Below are 18,007 nucleotides of genomic sequence, written 5' to 3'. Positions count from 1 at the left end.
CACTTGAGATAAAAGCTCAAGCTAATCCAGTCCACCTGTGAAGGTGATTTCTTCCTTCTTCTGATGAAGGCAATCCACTAAAATCAATGAGTGTTACAACTGCACTTTGCAACCTGCTAAGTGACTAACAATACACTGATTTTCTCACTAGTATCCTCTTAAGAAGCTGATCTACCGATCCTCTTAAGACTAGCTAAATACTGAATCAGCCTTGATTCAGTCCTCTCAAGATCCGACCAACCTTGGTCTCTTGATGAACTTTACAAAATGTGTAAAAGGTTTCGGGTTTACAATAAGTGCTTCTAACAAGCGAATAGTAAACTCAGAAGTTTAAGAACAGTGAAGAAATAATGCTAAGAGAATGGTTCGTATGTGTTGAATATTTTCAGCAAAGTTTCTTAGCTTCTTTCTTCTTTCTTCAGCCTTTATATACTCCAAGACTTGTGATGTAGCCGTTGCTAGGGTTTTATCCGTTGGAGTGGCAATTCTGTAATATCAGACTGCTAGGCTGTACAAGGTAGGTGGCGGACAGACTGAGACTTGTACGATGTTGTACTGTGATAGCGACCTGTCCTCTCACCGGTTGACTTGAGATCAAGGAGCTTCAGATGAATGTAGGTGAAGCTTCTGATCATGGTCAGATTGAAGCTTGGAGTCTTCTGACCATGCAACTTCTGCTTCTGAACAAGTTCCTCAGAACTTCTGATCGTCAGAGCTAGAATAGCTTGGGTCTTCAGAACCAACTTCTTGCAAGTCTTCAGAACTTGAGTCTTCTGCTTCTGGACCGTTCCACTGGAACATCTGGTCTTCAGAACTTCTGACTTGAGTTCTTCAGATCTTCTTGAGAGCTTCCATCTTCAGAACTTCTGAAGTATTTGCCACTGTTCAGAACGAACATGGTAGGATAATGAGCTCTCTTTTTAGTAACCCTTGGTTCTTCTTCTTCTGAACGAATAGGCTTGGGTCAGATTCAGAACCTGTTTGTCACAGCTTAAAAAGACAAACGTTAGGGTACCACAATTGTTCATCATCACAAACCTTAATTGTAATCATCAAAACATAGAGATGCAACCACTGAGGCCCTTGTTAAAGATATATTCCTTCCTAAAAAAAATACACGGGAGCCTGCAACAAAAATTTCTTCATCAATACACAAATAAATAGCAGTGGTACAAAAGAAACGATTGAGGAAACATAACATTAATCTCAAATAATCTAGTGTAAATGCCCCAGATAGACTTAACACCTTGTGCCTTGTGAGTTGATAAACTTTCAATTGGAGAATGAGTGTTCAACTGATTACCCTGTCCAACACCAAAAGCTACACTTATCAAATTTATGCCATATATAAAATTATAAAGCACAAATCACATACATGATTTATTTCTTTAATAATAAAAGAACCTCATTTTGTATCCTACAGAAATTAGCAAATAAAACCATCATTTTATAGTCATACTTGGAAGTTCTGCAATTTGGTTCATTGATGTGAAGGATGAAGCTACTTCTACAAAGGGTGAGAGACAAATCCCCTGGAAACCATCTTATCCACCAGGTCTTCATGCTTTTTTAGTTGTCCAGCCTTACCCAGCAGCACTAGAACCATTTCATGAGCTTACAGATTAAGAATATTCTTTTTTAGGTCTAGAAAAAAGTTAGCTTCCAACTTTCTATATGATTAGTGGGAAGATGGATAATTGAGTCATGGACAGCTTCATAGCAAAAACTACTATTATGTTATAATACAAAGCATGTCTTTTTCTCCAAACCAAAAGGACACAAAACTTTAAAAACTTTAATAGCATTGAAATGGAAGCTCTTTAGCCATAAACTTGTATCAACAAAGGGAAAACAATTAAGAGATGAAAACAAAAGCTCTAAAATTTTAACTCAATAACAAAAAGCTCTCAAGTTTTAACATGGGATTTATTTATCAGTTCTAAAGTTACCAAGGAACATAGGCATAAAACAAATAGCTAGTACGTCATACCTCATTGAGGACCATCCTAGTAAAAGGCCTCATTTGTGCAGGAAGGAATGCCATGATTTTTTTCCTAATCAATATGCCATGATCATTACCAAACAGTTGCAGCATCAACTACATTTTTTTTATAAGCCAATGGATTGAATAAATAGGAATACAAGGGGTATTCCAACCCATGGTACAGCTGATAAATAGAAAAGGAGACAGTTAATAAGCTAAACAAACAGCTCCTGATCGAAATATCCTAAGAGCCAGCGAGGCACCAAACAACAAAGAAAACAAGCTGTTGCATAAGCAAACAACAACAATGAGGCCTAGGGGAATCACTCCACTGAAATGTCAACGTCCCCGTCTCCACTCCTTTCTTATCTATGCCAAGCACAGAACCTGTCCAATTCAAAAGACATCAACAATTTACCCACATGGTTTATGCATTAACAGAAATTGGGTCCAAAAACCTTCAGTCAATTCAAATTGAATCCAAACAAACTTGGGGATTTGATGTCTATTCAATTAAGGAGTAGCTGGACCCTTTTACAGCAAGACCTTTGCTCACTAAAATTATCAAAACTTGAGCTACAAAATCCTAAATGACATGATACCAAAGCCAAAATTTCGTTGAAATTCAAAGCTTCATTTCATATGAGTACAACTTTTACAAATTACATCATTTTCACTCCGAACAGGAAGGAAACAACAGTTCGAAAATTGCAGGTTCAACCCAATGGTTTCCAAAGTCTTTAATTGATCAAATTAATAGTATTAGACATAGATACTACCCAAATAACACCCATAATATTAATCCAAGTCAACATAAATCAATTTTTAAACCCTACTTCACTGAGGTAAATTAAGAAATAACTAGCCTCACCAATTTAGGGTTTTGAATAAAAAACTATAAGCAAGTAAAAGAAGTTAATAGAAATAGGTGAAAGGATTTGAGAACAAGAACAAGAAATGAACATAAACCTATGCATCGAGAAGAAAGGGCACGAGGTGGTTGATTTGCAGACTCCAAGTGAAAGTGCATGAGAAACCCTTGCGTCGAGACCACTAGGAAGCAGAACCTCTGCAGCTTTGGCTTCAAAAACCTTGGATGTAGAACCCTTGTACCTTAGCGATGGAGGACGGCGCAATGGAAGACAGTGCGAAAAACAAAGAGAGAGAGAGTTTTGGCGAAAACTGAAGCGCGAAGAGGGAATGGAGATAAGCGCGATAAGTGTTTTCCAATTTTTTTGTTTTTACTTACGTAAGTCTTACTCTTATCGGTTCATATGTGATGTTTTTAGTTTTTCCTAAAACATATAGTGACAAAATCATTTATTCGTCAGTAATTAATGTCTTTACCCACGGTTTTGTTTCCATCACCAAAACAATTAGTGACAGAAACTAGCAATCGTAGGAATATGACCCCTATACCCACGGTTTACGATATGTCTATAGGTATATAATGTTTATACCCATACTTTTAAATTCTGTCACTAAAAGTATTCGTTGCTCTATGGCAAATTTCTTGTAGTGACAGAAAGAAGACACTTTACTTTCTGAGTTTCCAACTCAGATAATCTGATCTTATAAATGTTGTTCCGCCTATTGTCGTTAAACAAAACAGAGCCACCAATCTGACTTACAACCCTGCAAGACTTTTGATTGAAAATAATTTCATAACCCTTGTCAGCTAATTGACTTATTGACAATAAATTATGCATTAAACCGTTCACCAATAGAACATTATTAATGCATGGACCCTTACCGACACCTATCTGATTTAAGTCTCTTTTTAATTGTTTTGTTTTACTCTAATATCAATTAATACTTCACCAAGTCCTTGTGAGATCGATCTCGGTGTTCAACACCTTGTACTGCATTCAAAGCAGAATACTTTGACACGCACACGCGACAGTGCGTTCGTCAAATTGGCGCCGTTGTCGGGGACTTCGGTGATTATTAATTGTTTTAAGAGTATTTTTATCTTTTTTTTTATTTTATTTTCTTTTTTATTAAAAAAAATACTAAAAAACAAAAAAATAGGAACCAGCGGTTATATACACCACTTGATTTTTTTTTAATTATTAGATTCTAGATTGTGTTTTTATTTTATATCTATAACTTCTATATCTATCACATATCTTTTATTCATATTTGATATCTTCTAATTCTTCGTTCAAAAAAAGATATCTTCTAATTCTCCTTCCTATCTTTTATTTTATTTTTTATTTTTTTTGAGAACAAAATGCTTATATTAATAATAATGATAAACCATGAGAACAATCCTCTCATGTAGATTGAATGGCAAAAAGAGTGCCAAGAAAAATAACATCCCAAGCCCAGCCACAAAAGCTAAAAGCCTTGCTAAACCTTGAACTATTTTGGTGTCTAAAAAGCATATGAAGAGCCTCATTAAAACCCCCTTAAGAAAAACCCAGTGGGAAAAACCCTAAGGGGAAAAAAGAGTTGTTTGGGTGTTGAAACAAATATGATGCTTTGGAGTCTAATCCATTATGCTCTAGTTTGGTCCTTGTGGCTTGGAAGAAACGATCCTATATTCAAAAATAAAATCAACAACCAAGAAGAATGAGATATGCACTTGTTAAGAGTGAGTTGGTGGATAAAGAGCATTTGGAAGGAGTGCCCCTATCATATAAGCCAATTTACCAAAAACGTATGTAATATAAGAGTTACTAGGAAAGTGTCCTTACCAAGAGTGGCAGCTTGGTCACCTCTCTATTTGCGGATTCTAAAATTCAACGTGGATGGGGTGTCAAAAGGAAGCATTGGCCTGTGTGGTGTTGGGGGCATAATTAGGAATTCGAGGAAAGAGATTCTTGGGTATTTTTCAAAGAATGTAGCCTATGGGTAGGCGTTTGCAGCGGAGCTAAAAGCCATCCTACACGCACTCTTGTTTCGCCAGCAACACCTTTTCACCAACATTGTAATTGAAAGCGATTCCTCCTTACTTGTAGGTTGGGTGAATTCCAAAGCAAACAGGCCATGGAAACTCCTCAACAAGCTGAACCATATCAATTTCCTGGTATCCCAAGTCAAGTGTGTGGATCACACTGCTATATGTTACATGTTTTATCTTGTTTGCGTCACACTAAACAAGAGTCATACGTACACTGACATTGCCTCCTTGACATTGTTCAAGGAGCTACACAAGGTTGACATGTATGCATGAGGGGCCATGGCACTTGCATCTTTGTATGATCAACTAGGGGACGCAAGTTTTAGACATATGAAGCAGCTTGGCGGTTGAACTACACTCCTCTTAGCTTGGATTTACGAGCACTAGTTGAGATTTTTTTAAAGGGTGATTAATCAGAAGACAAGCATAAAGCGACACGATAAAGGTGTGTTAGGTAGAGTGTTGAGCCAGTGCATCATAGACGATTTCATTTGGATGACATGGACACTCACATCGTCATCTAGAGGCCTTACAATGATCATAAGGCACTAACCATGCCAATAGGCGTCACTTTATTATAGGGGTACACTTGTTTCGCGCATATCATACGACCACATACCCTGAAGAGGGTACTCATGCAGTTCGGGTACATCCAGACAATCCCCTATCCCTTGGGACGTTAAAGAAACACAAACCACCGCGAAGGAAACAGATGTCGCATACTCCTCGTACGACATTGGACTCATTCCGACAAGGGTTCAGTTTACTTTTTAGGCATTTGAAACTTGACTCATATCACATACTTTTTAATTATTGGTTTTTAGAATTCCGTAACACATAACACTATATTCAAAGAATTATACCTCTCGGAACGTAAAACAAGCAAATACGTTTCAGATTTTAAATCGCAAAACAAATGAAATGAGTTATGTTTCGGGTCTTATGTCCTGAAACATTAACTTACCCCACTTTCTGGGTTTTCAGAACCCAATAGTGAATTTAAGTGAGAGGATTTTAATTAATATTTTACCACATTAAAGGAGTAGAAAATTGAGTGATGAAGTGTTAAATTGAACTCCCTTCATTGAAATAGAGAAAAGCCCAATTGGTATAACAGCCCAGTCCAGGTCCAGGGCAACCTTATAGAAAAAAGGACATAGCTGCAGGTTGGGCCTCATACCTCTCACAAACCATGTGGAGGAGACCAAGTTACACTAGTTAACTCACACTGGCTAAACTGAAAACAAGAACACAAACCACATTCAGTCCGTTTTTGAAAATATTGTGCAGTGATGGAAGAGTCAGAGGAGGATCGTCGTCGCCAGCTTGAAGAAGCTCTCGAAATCCAATCCCTTAGACGCATCATCAGTGCTTACCTCAAGTACATTCCTTTTCTTCTCTAATTGGAACGATGATTCGTTAAACGATTTTCTGATTCTAGGTTTCTCCAAGAAGCTTTCTTTATTGTTTATTTTTATAGGTTTTTAAGATTTTTCGATAAATTTTCTGTCTTCTGTTGCTGATGCTATGCATGGAATCAATTGACAAATGCACACACGGTCATAAGTATATAATGCTTCCAAAACACTATGAAATTCTCTATCTGTATTGGTAAATTGTTATGATGATCCATTATATTTTGTTCATTTATGTTACACTAATCTGACAATAGTAGTAGTTGTAGTATTTTTATTTTGTTTCTATCATACTACTTATAATTCAGGATGTACGTATAATGTCTTTTTAATGGAAGTAACACGAACCTTTCGTTTCACTGACTTCTTATGCAGCTATCCTGATGCCGCCGAGAGGGATGTTAGAAGATACGAGAGATCTTTTAGGAAGCTTCCACCTGCCCATAAGGTATTTTTCTCCACTGCATCTGCTTGATGTCCCTGTTGCAAAACATTGATGCTCCACTGTGCATTTCCTAGTGTATGGGTTCCGTGCTGTTTGCTGTTACAATAACTTTGTTATGAACTTTGTGGAACAATGGTATTCCTTGTCGTTTTACTGTTTTCACTGACTTTTTGCATCTGCATGAGCTTGTGCAAGACTTGTACTCTCTGACCAGCTCTGACTTGAAGGACTGAGCATGCTGAACTTTTACTGGTTATTGTCGATATGGACGCCAAGGATTGACACTTGGTCTTGATTATGTTTGTATTAGAATATGGCTGGTTATTGAAAGAATTTGAATGGAATTGTGGGACTAATCAGTCTACACTCGCATAAATTTGTTCTATGTGAAGGATGTATTATATAAATTATTAACTCCTAAATTAGAGCACCAATTGACTGTACTAATTCCATTCTTTTGTTGCTGTCATAATTGCTTCCAGTGATTTCTGTTAATTCATTTGTTCCCTTGTTTACTGCACCTTTTTCTTATGTTTGTAGGCTTTGTTATCTCATTATCCTCTAAAGTTTCAAAGATTGCGCAGGTACATTTTGCATACTCTTTATCTTTGCTTTATAATTTCTCTCTTTCTTATATCTTGTAAAGGATACAAGAATGCTGAGATGTTCTGAAGTTGATGCTAATGATACTTTATTTAAGGAATAAGACTCAGACTCACTACTGCATAATTACTTCCCTAGATGATTTTCATTCCCTCTTTAAAAAACAGAAAACTTCTGGAGAATTTAATGCCTTTGATTCTTAAAAGCACGTAAAAACTGTTTTAAACTTTAAGCTTCATTATATAACTATCAAGTCTGGTGTAATTAGGTTTTCAGCTTATGCATATTCTCTCTCTGTCTCTCTGGTATTTAGACCTTCAACAGCGGCAACTCTTAACAATGTGTACCGATCAACCATTGCCCTCCTATAAAAAATATGTTTATTTAATAGATGATATTTATTTATTAATGGAGAAACCGAGCTTGATTGAAGATTTAACCCTGATGTTTCAAATCTTAGACTTTCGTGGTTTGTTGTGATTTTCAATGTTGCAGGTGTATTGCGATGAATTCTCATTTCATATTCAGCATGCTTCAGGTAAGGACAAACTCCTTTTGTGGTTAATTTCTTTTTTTTGTTGGTAGTATTTGATATATGCATGATGAAATTTTGTAGGCATTTGAGCCTCCGCTTGATATGAGCCAGGACGTTGATTTAAGTGAAGATCCACATACTGAAGATGCTCATAAATATCATACAGTCTCTGAAGGGCTTAATTCTTGTTCATGTGAATCAGCCCCATTGAGAATAACATGTTCTGTATCTGATCAACATGGTTGTGTGGAAGGTAGCAATGATACATGCAGATCATCAGTACTACTGCATCCGAATGAGGTTTCTACTGAATTCATGGCTCTGATCCTTTTTTGATTCAGTAGATAAGAACTGTAATGTTTCATTGGCACTATGATTGTTTTTTTCATTTAGAAATTTGACCCTGTAGATAACAACAGGAAGTGAACATTGAGAGTGACCGTCAGCCAAATATCGGGAGCCATCTTCCAAGCTTGACGGATACCAAAGAGACTAGTGAATATGGTGAAAGTGCTATTCCTGATTCCGATGACAGTGTAATTCGTACTTGTCTATTTCTATTTTAAATTTCCTATTTTTTATAGTTTCTATCTAAGCAGGTTGTATGTTGTCCAAGTTCCTTGTGCTAAATTGGTGTTGCTGATATGACTATTCTTAAAAGCTCGACACATTTCAGATTAATTGCTTAAAGCTAAACTTCACACTTCACTGTTGGTTATACCTTCTTGAACTTTGGCACATTCATTTTCAAGTATAATTTTTGTTACCTTCATTAAAGCCTGTCCTGTTCTATTGGCACTTCACTGTTGGTTATACCTTCTTCTCTCTGTTTCTATGTCTCAGATTTGTTTCCAAACTATCAAAGTTTATGCATAACAATTAAATGAAAACAATTGAGTCATTTTTACCTGGAGACAGTACTAGAAACTAGTTCGGAATCCCATTTGGTTCATCCTTTTTGTGTGAGTTTTCTGTCAAGGAATGAATTGAAAGTTCAAGGGAATAGTAATCTACTTAATTCATCTGTATATAGGGGACTTACAATTTATAGGATTAGGCCACCATACATGAAATAAATGTAAACTCTGTCTTAACAAAGGAATAAAATAATATGTCAGATATACGCAGCTTTGAGCTATCATGTCATAAACTAGTGCTATTTACATTATCTACAACACCCCCAGTCTCTCTTAAACTAGTGAATGGATATCATGCATTCCCATATTGCAAGTAAGTGATTGAAATCGTTCGGTTTACAAGCCCTTGGTTGATACAGTTGCTAGCTGGTGTTTGGAAGGAAGGGTTGTTGTTGCTATCAAACACTATGTTGCTTTTCTTTACTAATGTGTTGATTTTTCTCAACATATTTCTCATAGGACTCCCACAAATGGGCCCGAAGGGCCAAGTGCTCATATTGATCCAATGGTAGAAGTACCTAGTGGAAGGCCCAGGATTTGTCAAGTTTACACTAGGAGAAAGAGAGTGAGGTCAGGTGGAGGGAATGGGAGTTAGTTAGTGAGCTGGCATGATCCCCATGATGTGAGGGTTTTGGGTATATCAGGAAAGAGTGGAGAATAATGAATTCATTCATGCTTTTGAGTGAGTAGTTTGTTAGGAGAGAATATCTCTCTGGTAGGAGTCCCAGACTCTGGAAATTTTCCCGTTGTAGAGCTCTTGAGCTCATATATTTCCATATTTCAGTAATATACTACTTCTGAAATTCTGAGTTTTATCAGTTTCATCTTGTCATGCTGAACTTGACTATGGTCAATGTTGATAGATGATTTGTTGTCACAAAACAGTTTCATGGCATCTTCATTGTTAACCTTCAAGTCATCTGAAATAATCTTCATCTTCAATAGCTTACAAACTACTTGTGCCATAGCTCATAATTCAGCGAGCCTACATTATGTTTTTTGCTTCTCCACGTCCCACGAGACTAGATTTTTACCCAAAACATACAATAGCCTAATATTGACCTATCAATATGTTATGATATAATACCCAAATTCATACACTTCAGTTTGATTGTTATGATATACCTAACAATAAAATGCTTCTGCAAAAATGTAAATATGTATCAAGTTCATAGTGCACAGAAAATTTCAGTAGATTTCTAGATCATGCCATTGTATCATATTGTCTTTTCTCATCCTTCTTTCCTTTATTTCAGGTCACAGTCAACTCACGGCAACAATGGTTGGATCCTTCTTTACAGTTAAATGTTCCTTTAGTTGATGTAGATAAGGTACATTTATGTTTCCAGCTTCCGTTCTTTTTAGATGTTGTTACACTGCAATATTGTGGAAGGGCTTGGATTTCAGTGGGCAGAGAGGTTTTCAGGGATGAACCATTGATTAAAAAATCTGTGAGGAATAAAATCTGACTCCTATAGGGATCAAGACTCACTGCCACTAGTAAATTAAACCCTAACAGAAACATGGATTTTTAAATAAAACTCAACATAACGGCTAATTAAAATGAACTGAAGCTCAGCTTCAATAAAAAACCAGAATGTTCTAAAATGACTATAGTACCCCCAATGTTGAAAATTTAAAATCACTTCATGGGCAACTTTTAAATGCAAAGAAGCCTAATAGTCATGATTACTGGGCTCAAGAGAAACCAACCTTTAGTAATATCATATTAGTGGGTTCAGATTTTATTATCAGTATTAAACTAGCATGCGACCGAATTACTGGAATAAGTAGAACTGTTGTGTTAATAGTCTGTATCACGTTACTGTATTTTTTATATATTCTCATAATCTCATTGTACTTGGTTGTTATTAAAGTAAAGTTGGTTCAATTTTTTATATTTCACGTTTTGTGTCTCTCTACCCCTTCTAATACTAAGTTGAATCTCAATCTTGACTATGTTTAGCATATATTAATAACTTAAACTAACATATATTACTCAGCCATGATACTAATTTGAAACTAAAACCAAACCACTGCTAATTTAATCAATAAAGCTTGCTTCTACACGCTGTCCCTTTCTGCATCAATAGGTTCAACCACAAGCATGTAAGAATAATTTTTATGCTGCCTAACTTTTGGTAGTTGCTTCCATTTAGCTTTTTATTATGGACCCAGGGAAATCTATAATAAATTGAAATATATAATACATGGTCCAGAGACTCTTTCATTGCCATGAAGTTTTGTCTGTCAAAATACTAACTTTAGGGAAAGTTCTTCTATATTCAGTTCAGTAGTTTGATGAAAAAAGATTATAGTTCTCAACTAATTTTGTGATCATATGGAATATACATTCTTATCAAAAAAAGAAATTGAGCTCATCTTTAAATCATTGCATGGCCTGGACAGCAGACAACTTAGGGCTTCAAAATAAATGTTATTTTGATCGCTCTATTTATGAACTAACATTTGTAATGAAAGTGATCTTTTGCTGCTGCAGACACTGTAGAGTTTGATTATTGCCCATTTGCCTTATCATTGCTTCCTATTATGCAATATTCCTTAGTACAAGTTTCAAATGAAGTGATTATGATATATGGTTTTGCTAATTATACACATTTTATTTCTGCTTTTGCCTCAGGTGCGATGCGTAATAAGGAATTTAGTTAGGGACTGGGCAGCAGAGGTACGGCTTTCTTTTATGTTGCTATTATTTAAAATTTTAATTATGATTCTGCTTGTTTATTTGTTGTTTTTTTAAAGAAAGTTTTTTGAAATTTATGGTGGACATATTAAAAACTTGATTTGCTGCCTGCAATTTTCTTCTGCAATTGTATTTTATTAGGGTAAAAAAGAACGTGATCAGTGCTACAAGCCTATCCTTGAAGAGCTCAATAACCTATTTCCTAATCGCAGTAAAGAGAGGTAGCCCTTAATACTCTTGATACCAATAGAAAGTTCTCGTATGGTTGAAGATTGTTTGCATAATTTGTTTTTCACTAAATGCATGAAATTTCTCAAACAGTCCACCTGCTTGTTTAGTTCCTGGTGCTGGACTTGGTCGACTGGCTTTGGAGATCTCCTGTTCAGGTTCTTGTGTATTGTCAGGCTTTCATTCGGATTGTGTTTAGATATACTTCTTTCCCAACTAAATGAACTAATACATCATGTTATGATGCAGGATTTATCAGTCAGGGAAATGAATTTTCATACTACATGATGATATGCTCTAGTTTTATTCTTAACCAGTAAGAATAAGGGTTCTGTCTTTCATTCTGATTTTGTTAATGTTACATGACGTACCTATTTGTTTTGAAGTCAGAAAGTAATGATAGCTTTTTTTATTTGTTGCTGTTTTGTTCTCAACGAATTGGCTTTATGGATAATTTAAGTTCCCAAACTGCTGGTGAGTGGGCTATATATCCTTGGATTCACAGCAATTGCAATTCATTGTCAGAAAGTGATCAACTTCGTCCTGTTTCAATACCAGATATTCATCCAGCCAGGTACATACATTGATTCTTTTAATAATATAGTTCCTCATTTGATATCAAACTGATGGGAAGATCTTTGTAAATGAGAAACACCACTGAGTGATCAATATAAAAGGGCTCCCTTTGCAAATCTCCCAAGGAGAATCTATGTAACTTTTGAGCACCAAAATGAGACTAAGACCACCTTTCCCAGTTATGCTAAGGAAAGTGATCTTCCACTTAGAAGTTTATGTATTCCTTTCTATCTAAAGACCCAAATGGCACAACATAACAGACTACTGTAAAAAAAATTCTTCCTTGCTTCGGCCAAACCAGTTAAGGTCCGAGTTTTGGGAACATAATTCATTATTTTTATGAATTAATAAGCACTGATACAGCTGGGTTATCCTTGTAATACTTGCACTTGACACTTCAAATAAGTAATGCTAGGATATAAAAAGATATATTACTACATGATCATATCTTAGAGTAATTTAGGGTAATTCAGATTATTCTTCAGGATTTGATTCTTCCTTTCCTTATTTATGTTTATTTAATATTTATTTCTATTTAATTAGGATTAAGAGTCTTAAATAGTTTTCCTATTTGACTAAGATTTAAAGTCTACGGGTAGATGATAGGATCTGACAGAGAAACAGCAAAAATAATACAATACTTTGGATTTCAAGGGAGCTCAGTAAAAAACTGTCCTTAGGGAATTACAAGCAGAAATGCTTAAGAAGGAAAGAAAATAACTATGATTCAGAGAATGAATCTCTGCCCAGGCGAAAATTCCTCCTGTAACCTATCCAAACAATGCCTACCTCCCTCTCTCTCTCCTGCCTCATATGCCCCAAACATTTTCGCATCACCCCCCCCCCCCAACTCTCTTCCCTCCACATGTCCATTCTATTATGATTGTTCCCTAGCAGAATAGAAATTCGTGGGGGACCAAAAGTGTTTTTAAGCCTTTTATTTTTCCACTTATATTCTATACCTTTTTGGGTCAGAAATGGGCTCCCCCTGATTAGGTTGAAGCGTCACATTTTGGGTCCCTTTACACCCAAAAAGTGATACCTATTCAAATAATGTGTTTCTCAAATATAGAAATGAAAACATGAATAGCTCGTTGAAATACTAAAATAGCAATAAGTTATTCGGTATGTATACTTGTAATAATAATATTCTTGGTTACAATATGTCGGAGCAGTGCAGGAATTACTGAAGGCTTTTCCATGTGTGGAGGTGACTTTGTTGAAGTCTACAGTGATTCAAGCCAAGTAGGTAGGAAATCTTTATTTCCTTTATTAAATTTAAACCTGAAGTGTTGAGTTTTCTGGTTCTTTTCCTTCCCCCTTGATTCATCGTGTTAAATTAAGCAAAAAATTTATGGTTGCCTTTAAAATATTAATTTGAAACTTATTTGTCATTATTATTATTATTTTACTAAATACTTTAAATTTGAACGATATCAGTTAAATTTAAACCATATCACTGCTGCACAAGTCTCTTGCGTGTAATCAATTATTTCACCCTAAATTTGTAAATATGATTGAGGGAGCGTGGCACATGGATCCACCCCTTTATTGTTTGGAGAGTAATTAATCTTGAACATATTTAACCTGACATTATAATTCCTCCTGTACACACCTGTATTTAATTATGATATAAAAACCTACCCCTATGGTGATTACTAACACTGCTTTCAATGACCATGCAGGTGCATGGGATGCAGTTGTTACATGCTTCTTTATCGATACTGCTCACAATGTTGTTGAGTACATTGAAATAATTTCGCGCATTTTGAAAGATGGGGGAGTAAGTTCCTTCATATTCCAAATTGATCTGTTTATCTCTCTTATTTCCTCCCCTTCCATATGTTCTCTTTGCTTCTTGCTTTCTCACTTTGATGTTGTCTTTCATACTTGGTGACATCCACGACAGATTTGGATAAATTTGGGGCCTCTACTTTATCACTTTGCGGACATGTATGGACAAGAAGATGTAAGATTCAATTATTGTTTTCACGTAAAATATATCATCACATGCTTGGAGTGTATTACCTTAATCTGAAATTTGTCTGCAGGAAATGTCCATCGAATTGAGTTTGGAAGATGTTAAAAGGATTGCATTGCATTATGGATTTGAATTTGAGGTAATCTCATATGAATTGAATTAATGCCACTAGTAGTTTAAACAAGTGACTAATATTTGCATAATGTTAACATGAATTGCAGAAAGAAAGAACTATTGAGACAACATACACGACAAATCCAAGATCAATGATGCAAGTAAGCTTCTAATTGCACACATCCACCCTGTTATTTCTTCTTTTCTTATTCACCTATAGTCTTGTTAAATCTCCAAGATATATGCATCTTAAGTTTATTGTTGGATGTTTCAATTCGGAAATTCTAAATCTCTTTATGAAAGTATAGCTATGGATTGATATTTTTTATTCTACTAACTGGTTCTTACTTTGTGATATATAATCTCTACATAGAAAGATAGATTTGGGTCTTAGGAAATCTTCATTTGGTAGTTGGTAGTTACATATTAAGGATACAGTTTTGTTCACACTTCACTTAAAAGAGTAAATGGAGTGGAGAGATGAGAGAGATAGGAAGAAAAGATAGATAATGTAAAAGATGTGATGGGTGATATGATTGAAAGAGAAGAGAGAGAGAGAGATTGAAAATAAGGTGTAAATGAAGTGGAAGTGTGAATGAGTCATAGCTCTACATAGTAACGAAGGTATAATGTTCCATTTTGGGGATGAAAATCTTATGCTCCTAAATGGTGTCTCGTTTCCTATTTCAACAAATGAAATTATTTCATGTCAATTAAAAAATTTCATGGATGATGGATATGACATTTATAACCTTATGTGGGTACTTTTTTATTCAAATGACAAATTCGTTAGTTTTTTTTTAAAGCAATTATTGAAATAAGATAGTTGAGAAACAACCCATTTCACATGGGCATAATAACCAAGCCAACAAAAGAAGCTAGCAAAAACCCAACCACTTACAATTTCATTAGTGAGACATGGAATGAGACACTATTTGGAGAGAGAGGATCTTGATCCGCAATTGGGTGATCCTCAACTACACCAAACAAAGTTTCTTAGTTTGGACGTTTTCCCCATCCATTAGAATCTTAACAAATCATTAATAATGTATCTTCTGATAGCATTTGTTAGTATGCTAAAAGGTTTGTGATCCTCTTTGCAGAATCGTTACTTTGCTGCATTTTGGACAATGAGGAAAAAATCCGGATCAGTGCAGCAGCAGCAGGAGGCCTGAAAATGGGGAACTCCATTGGAAGGAAATGCAAAGTTTCTACACAAAGTTGAAACATGAAACTAGCAAAAGAAACCTGGATTTTCAGTCCTGGAAGCCCTTGCAGCAAGAAGCAGTACATGCTCCTTGTTCACCTTTTGCAAAGACCTCAATCAACTTCTTATCAACATTCAGAAAAGGACATTTTAAACACCTCAAGAATAACAACACATATTAGGGGAAGCCTATGCTTTGACACTCTAGCGAGAAAGTATCATCTCTTTGGCATTTTTAGCATTCTATAAGTTCTACATTGTTATGTATTCGCATCCTTTAATACTGGAGATATCAGTGGGGTGAGTCTCCGTGTGCTTTTGATTGGCTATATAATATATTTAGTAATTTGAGAATTTCCTCAAGCAATACGATTTTACCAGTCCCAGCAGAGCCTGTGATGAACACGGATTTGCCCTGAGGGATGGCAGACAAAATATGCTTCTGCTCGTTTCCCCATTGTTGTGTTATAAGTGTAACATGCACTTGTGATTGTTATTTATTGTATTGTTCTTTGAGAAATGTGAATGGCGTTAATTGGTTGGAGGAATGTGTTTTTATTTTTATTTATTAAGTGAAAATGAAATACTTTTTTTCCTATTTCAAAGATTTGTGCTAAGTTAATAAAAGTACCAAAATATGGCTTTTATTGTTTTATACGACCGGAACCGCGAAATCTCGATTTTTCAAAATTTCTCCTCACCTGTAAAAAGGGAGAAAATGAAATTTTCTTCATTTCCTCCCAAGAAGTGGCCGAAGCTTAGAGAGAGAGAGAGAGTGGAGCAGAGCTTTTTCATCCTTTGCCCGATCGTCCTGATTTCGGAAGCTACGCTTAGGTGCAGAGGTAAGGATGCTTAATCTTACTTCTGTTTCTTCTTTCTGTTGGGATTTTTTATCTCTTTCTGTGCTCAAAGTTTTGAGCTTTTTTGTAAAAATGTCCGATTACCTCGATTTTTCTTTCCAACTATCTTCTACTGCAACCCAACATGCTATAATCACTGTCAGATCGTTCGGATTTTCACCGAGTCACCGTAGATCTGAAAAACTGACTAAAAACTCATTTTCTTCACATGTGCTTACTTTCTTATCAAAAAGTCGCAACCAAGCTTAGTGTCCTTGAGATTAAGTGCTATAAACGTCGTTGTGAACAACCCCATCAATTTTGTTTTTCAGAATTTCAACTTTGAGTTTTTGGTCATTAATTCTTAACCAAAATACCCCTAAGTCGTATTTTCAGTCGTTAAATTTTTCTGAGAGTTTCCCTGGCCTAGATATCACCTACGAGTACCTAGGAATTAAATTAGATCGAAGAAAAAGTTCGGGAAACCCGATTTTTGGTAGTGGCCGAAACTTTTTGGGGCTGTACCGTGTCCAAAAATAATTTTTGGGTTTGTATGGCCTGAGCCATAGCGTAGCCCTCTTCGTTGTCGAAATTTTGGCTTTGGTTTCGTGTCATTCTGAGTTCTGTAGCTCGAGTTATGCGCGTTTTAGCGAACGAAGTTCTGTTGTCAATTCGTGTCTAAATAGGAACTCCGAAGCTTTAAAGCTTCCTTTCCGGTTTCAATTAGTGTTATTAGATTGATTACTTCTAGTAGGGCTTGTGTTGATGATTGTGTTTCCTTGTTCTAGGTTCGCAACTTCCATGCACAACTTCTACTCACGGAGGTAAGGGTAACTCAGTTTTAGCGTGTCTTTGAGTCTTGCCTGCTTTTATCGCCCTGCCTGCGTTTGAGATGAAAATGTTTATATTAATTGGCATTGGATTATGATTATTATGCTGAACTGGGAAAATGTTTTCTGGAGACTTCGGCTGAGTGAACTTATTGAGACGTGTGTCTCCGTTTTCTGAGAAGCTTCGGCCGTTTACTGGTTTCTGTCATTGAACTGAGTTGGTATGCGATTGAGTTGATTTATTTTCGTTGATAATAGGAATAACATGTGGTTACTCTGAATTAATCATTGGTTTGGGCATTGTCGTTTACTGACTTGGCATATAGGGCTTGGTCTTTAAGTGGCAATGAGGTGGGGTGTGGTCCCGCGTGATTGTCCCATCTTGCGAGATGTCCTAAAGTGGCGATGAGGTGGGGTGTAGTCCCGCGTGATTGTCCCGTCTTGCGAGACGTTATTGATCGATCCATTTTGGTAGCAGCATATAGTTGCATTATAGGGAACTAACACCTGACCCTATGTTGTTGGATTTTAATTATTGGTTTATTCATCCGGCTATGCAATTAAATATGGATAACATGTTTTCTCTTTTATATGTGGTAATTTCATGGAGTTAACCCTTTCTATTTGCTACTTGTTGTTTGGGCGCTTAACGCTATTAGGCGATGAAGAGCCTTCTGGCGATGCTTAGCCATGCTAAGATGGAGGAGGGATAGTAACCGGCGGA

The 18,007-nt window shown here is 36.0% G+C and overlaps 1 protein-coding gene across 1 annotated transcript; it reads left to right on the top strand.

Moving 5' to 3' along the window:
• The first annotated feature begins 6,105 nt into the window (after positions 1-6,105).
• LOC130723797 (uncharacterized) lies at positions 6,106-16,158 on the top strand. Its single transcript, XM_057574927.1, has 18 exons — positions 6,106-6,270; positions 6,680-6,752; positions 7,290-7,333; positions 7,848-7,890; positions 7,969-8,187; positions 8,307-8,423; positions 10,061-10,135; positions 11,446-11,490; positions 11,650-11,729; positions 11,830-11,894; positions 11,986-12,052; positions 12,197-12,310; positions 13,488-13,561; positions 13,998-14,095; positions 14,222-14,281; positions 14,364-14,432; positions 14,515-14,568; positions 15,511-16,158. The coding sequence occupies exons 1-18, from the start codon at positions 6,182-6,184 to the stop codon at positions 15,580-15,582; spliced, it is 1,458 nt and encodes a 485-aa protein (XP_057430910.1). The 5' UTR covers positions 6,106-6,181; the 3' UTR covers positions 15,583-16,158.
• The last annotated feature ends 1,849 nt before the right edge of the window (positions 16,159-18,007 follow it).

This window comes from Lotus japonicus, chromosome 6 (genome assembly GCF_012489685.1).
Source record: "Lotus japonicus ecotype B-129 chromosome 6, LjGifu_v1.2".
Classification (NCBI taxonomy): Eukaryota; Viridiplantae; Streptophyta; class Magnoliopsida; order Fabales; family Fabaceae; genus Lotus; species Lotus japonicus.
Note: the sequence above shows the minus strand (reverse complement) of the source record. Positions and strands in the feature narration are given on the sequence as shown.

Coding starts and splice junctions, on each gene's coding strand:
- LOC130723797 (XM_057574927.1), top strand. CDS start 6,182: ATGGAAGAGTCAGAGGAGGATCGTCGTCGCCAGCTTGAAGAAGCTCTC. Junction 14,096..14,221: donor GCATTTTGAAAGATGGGGGA/GTAAGTTCCTTC, acceptor CATCCACGACAG/ATTTGGATAAATTTGGGGCC. Junction 14,433..14,514: donor ATTATGGATTTGAATTTGAG/GTAATCTCATAT, acceptor CATGAATTGCAG/AAAGAAAGAACTATTGAGAC.